Here is a 4308-nt window from a genome sequence, read left to right as displayed (position 1 = left end):
TAAGTTGTCGCTAATGTATTTTTAGTCACAACATATTATTTTTAGTGATAAATTTTGTTGTGACTAAAAATACATTTAGTGACAACAAATTATCATTTTTGTAATTAATATTTTTAGCCATGAACTTTTTAGTGATGACATAGGTAAGATAATTTTTTTTAGTCACAAATTTTTTACTTATAATCACAAATATTATTGTGAATAAAACTAAAATTTTGTGTAACGAGCATAAATAGTAATAATAGTTTAGTTAGATACATATAACAGAAATAATAACTAATAAACTTAAGGCAAAATCATGCATACAACATATATTATTATGAGAAATTGATGAAAATAATCTCTTTTTTTAAGTGGTTTTGCACTTTGATATACTTTTGATAATTTTTTGCAAAATGGTCTCTGTCTAAAATTCGACCAGTTGTCTAAATTTTTCGACCAACTGTCTAAATTATGAGAGACTATTTTGCAAAAAATTATTAAAACTAGGCTCGAGTGCAAAATAACTTTAAAAAATAAGTCATTTTGCCAAAAATCCTATTATTATTATTGTGAAATTTTATTCAAAGTTTCACATTCTAATCAATGACAGACCAGAACCACTAAATTTTTCCTTGATTATCTCGTTGACACGGTCTGCCATAGATGGAGTAAGATGGTTAACCCAATCACCCACTTGACCTTTTCTAAAGAAAAGTTTATTATCAAAGTTAGGCTTAAATTGGCCATGCTTATTCACATCCAAATCCTTGAGTTTACTAAAACTACACATCTCCAAAACTTGCTCAACAACTCCATCACTCTCTTCCTCTCGAGAGAAACGAAGCCCCACGAACTCTGCAACCCTTTTGGCCTGACCAACAGAGTCCTCTTTCAAGTCCTCATACTTCAAAAACAACACTTTCTCAGGCTTCTCCAAGCTCGCTTTCCAGTACCCCAAAACATGGTCCCAATAAGGCCCAAAGTTGATCTCTCCGCTGCAAAACATGTCCACAAAATCTCCAATAGTCAGCTCGTGCGAGTGACGAACCGGGTGACCGTTTGCATAGTGCCAGAAAGACACGATCACGTCGAGAGGGTTTCGGCAAACGTAGACTATACGAGGCTTAGAAGAACAATGGTTGGTAGAATGATCAGAAAGAGAGGCGTAGGGCATGTGTGTGGACACCAAACGAGGGCTCGGCATAGAACTCAGGTCATGGAACTTGGGATTGGAATAGATCGAGAACTCTAACGAAGGCACGAGGAGGTGAGGGTTGGCGGTGAGCAAGGGGTGTTGCTCGTACTGTTGGTTGCGGTTGAGAATGGAAAACAAAAGGGAGATGAGCCAAGTGGTGCCTGATTTGGGAAAGGAAGCCAGGATTATGTCTTGGTCTTTGGGTTTGAATTGGTTTTGGAAGGAGGTGATGTTGGGGATGATATTGGATGGGAACCAACAATTTTGGAACAAGCTTATACCATATTTGGACCAACCACTGGCTTTAGGTAGCTGAGATATGACCGATTCTAGTGAATATTCATCGTCGTCATTCTCATCGTTCCCTGTAGAAAAATATTGGGTGGCCAGCTCCTTCGCCATGTTTTTTTAGTGTGCAGTAGTGTTATACTGCAAGTAATTGAATATGGAAACAAATTAAGATCATATGTATTATTATATACGTACACATTTATCTATATATGAGATTGCCTTTGGAGAATCCAAAGCTATGAATTTTGGAAAAGATCAAGAATAAAAACATCTAATAATATACCTGCAGAAAGAAAGACACTTCTTTGCCGATGAAGTAGCTGATGTTTCAAAAAAATTCTGCAAAATTACATTATATAAGCAAAAGAGAATGCTAACGGGCACCACTGTTGCCCAACGCTACAAAGAGGTGTCATTAATCTAATATAGAGTTTCATAGATTTGAATTTAATAAGTATTACGAAGTATCACTAATCAACTATGAGTGTCACTTTATGTGGTATTGAACACCTTATAAAATGCCTAATAACAACACTCATCAGCTAAATGAAGTTTATGAAATGAATCACTAAAGAAGTATTTGAAGAAAATTAAAATGAAACTCGATTAATATACACATTTGCTAACTTCTATTTTTTATAATCATCCCTTAGATTTTTAATATTCCCAAAATGTCCTTATTTAAATATTTAATAAGATTATTATATTTATTTAATAATAATTTAAAATAAATTACAAAAATAATTTTAAATATTTTAATATTTTTTTTGTCTCTCTCTCCCCTCACACGAGCAGCCCCGGCAGTCCCCCCTCCGACCCCTGTAGTCCTCCTTTGACCATCTGCAGACAACACTCAATATAGTTATTTAAATATATATTTATGTTAATTTTTTATTTAAATATAATATAATACATAATATATGTATAAAATATTATTGAGATTAGATATGTATGATAATTTTTTTTATAGGAATTTTACTTTAAATACTATTAATACGGCTCTTAGTATTTTTGATATTTAAACAGTTTTTAAATCGAGCGAAAACACTAAAAAAAACCCACCAATAAAATTTAAGGTTGGCAAATTATTATATATATATATTTGGTAGCTTGTTCACATGAGAAAATAATATTTTTAAAACGTTGTCTCTGCAATTGGGAAACAGCGTACGAATTAACCTCTCTCATGATCATATATTTATATATACATTTGCTAACGTAAATCAGGCAAAATATATATATATATATTTTATTAAATTAGGTGGCTCCTTCACAATTTTGTCATATTGGGTCTGTTCAGATGCTTCATATACTAGGATATCAATAAAATAAACGTTTCTTGTAATCACTTTACATTAATTTGTTAATATAGATTAATTAATTAATAACAAATTGTATTACTCTATTTGTCTATATATATAAATATATATATATGGGTCAGGCAGAGAAAAATACACGAGGAGTGGGTGAGTGATGTGGAAATATTATATTTTTATAACACATTATTTTTAGACAAACTTGTGTCATTAGGAGCACGTTCATAAAATGTAGGGCGTTTTTTTGCTTGTATTGATCATATGATTATAATTTAAATTTAATTAAGGGTATTATTGGATTTTGCAAAATATCGTTCGGGTATCCTATGTTTGCAATAATTTTTATTTGATATTTTAAAATCATATATATTTAGTACTTTATATTTTGAAATCGTACATAATTAGTATCTTAAATTCAAATTTAATTAATAAAATTTAATTAATTTAATCAAACTACACTAATTACATGAGTTTCAAATTCAAATTTAATTACTTAATAATAATTACTGTTGACCCAGATTTTGGTCAACTGACACGGAGTCAGAATATGCTTGATGTGAATGAATGCGTTGAAAAGAATCAAATGACAAAAACAATAAGAACACGATATTTTATAGTGGTTCGGCCCCAGGATCTGGTAATGACCTACGTCCACTTAGATTGTTATTGATATGAGAATCAAAGGACTGATCAAATAACTAGGGTTCAATGAGTTTCACTAACCTCTGAAGAACAATACAATGTCTCAAGTAGAATTACTCTAGTATCAAATAATTCGAAAGCAAAAAGAAAAGAGTCTCTTCCTTGAGCTATCTCCCTCTATTTATAGGCTCAAGGGGGATTTACACAAGATTGTTACAGATATTCTCTCCTGAATAATCAGATACTCAGGAGATTGTGTGAGTTAATTTCGGGATTTACAAAGATCTTTATTGGAACACGATGCTATATGCAGAACCATCGACCAGACTGGTCGCAGGAAAGCTGGGTCCCCCCTGCTTATAATGTTCCTTCTGGTCGATACACTAGTAGAGTTCCTCCAGATGTCAGCCACGTATCCAGGGATCACTTGCCACGTCATCAATGCCAGTTTTTTGGATAACATTTGCCCCCCAAGTTTATTTATTACGAGCAATAAATAAACTTTTGAGCGAACGACCCTTCGGTGACCTCGCCATGCGTGTCAGAACCCTTCGTGTGTTCTTGGAAAAAGCAACCTACTCCTGTCTAATCATGACTTTTCGGTTCCCCAATAATAATTTGACCGCTATCTCGCTTCCCCATACTTCGAAAAAAGGGAAACTGATGATTACATCTTTTTAATGCCACAGACAAACTTATATAACATCTCTGAAGCTTTCCTTTTCTTTTTACACACGCCATTACTCACTCCAGAAACCCTAAAACCAGAGCTTTCGTCTTCTCCCAAAGACCATTCTTCCGCACTCTCAAGCTTCATCCCGAGAGCTCCTCAACTTCCGAAGACTCTTTATCATCCTCCACGATCTTCTTTCTGGTAAGTCT

The 4308-nt window shown here is 33.3% G+C and overlaps 1 protein-coding gene across 1 annotated transcript; it reads right to left on the bottom strand.

Moving 5' to 3' along the window:
* Positions 1-571: 571 nt before the first annotated feature.
* LOC133825881 (cytosolic sulfotransferase 15-like) lies at positions 572-1639 on the bottom strand. Its single transcript, XM_062258774.1, has one exon. The coding sequence runs from the start codon at positions 1577-1579 to the stop codon at positions 572-574; it is 1008 nt and encodes a 335-aa protein (XP_062114758.1). The 5' UTR covers positions 1580-1639.
* Between the last annotated feature and the right edge of the window lie 2669 nt (positions 1640-4308).

Source organism: Humulus lupulus, chromosome 3 (genome assembly GCF_963169125.1).
Source record: "Humulus lupulus chromosome 3, drHumLupu1.1, whole genome shotgun sequence".
Taxonomy (NCBI): Eukaryota; Viridiplantae; Streptophyta; class Magnoliopsida; order Rosales; family Cannabaceae; genus Humulus; species Humulus lupulus.
Note: the sequence above shows the minus strand (reverse complement) of the source record. Positions and strands in the feature narration are given on the sequence as shown.

Bases quoted from the DNA above. Each gene is read 5' to 3' on its own strand.
- LOC133825881 (XM_062258774.1), bottom strand. From the start codon at position 1,579: ATGGCGAAGGAGCTGGCCACCCAATATTTTTCTACAGGGAACGATGAG.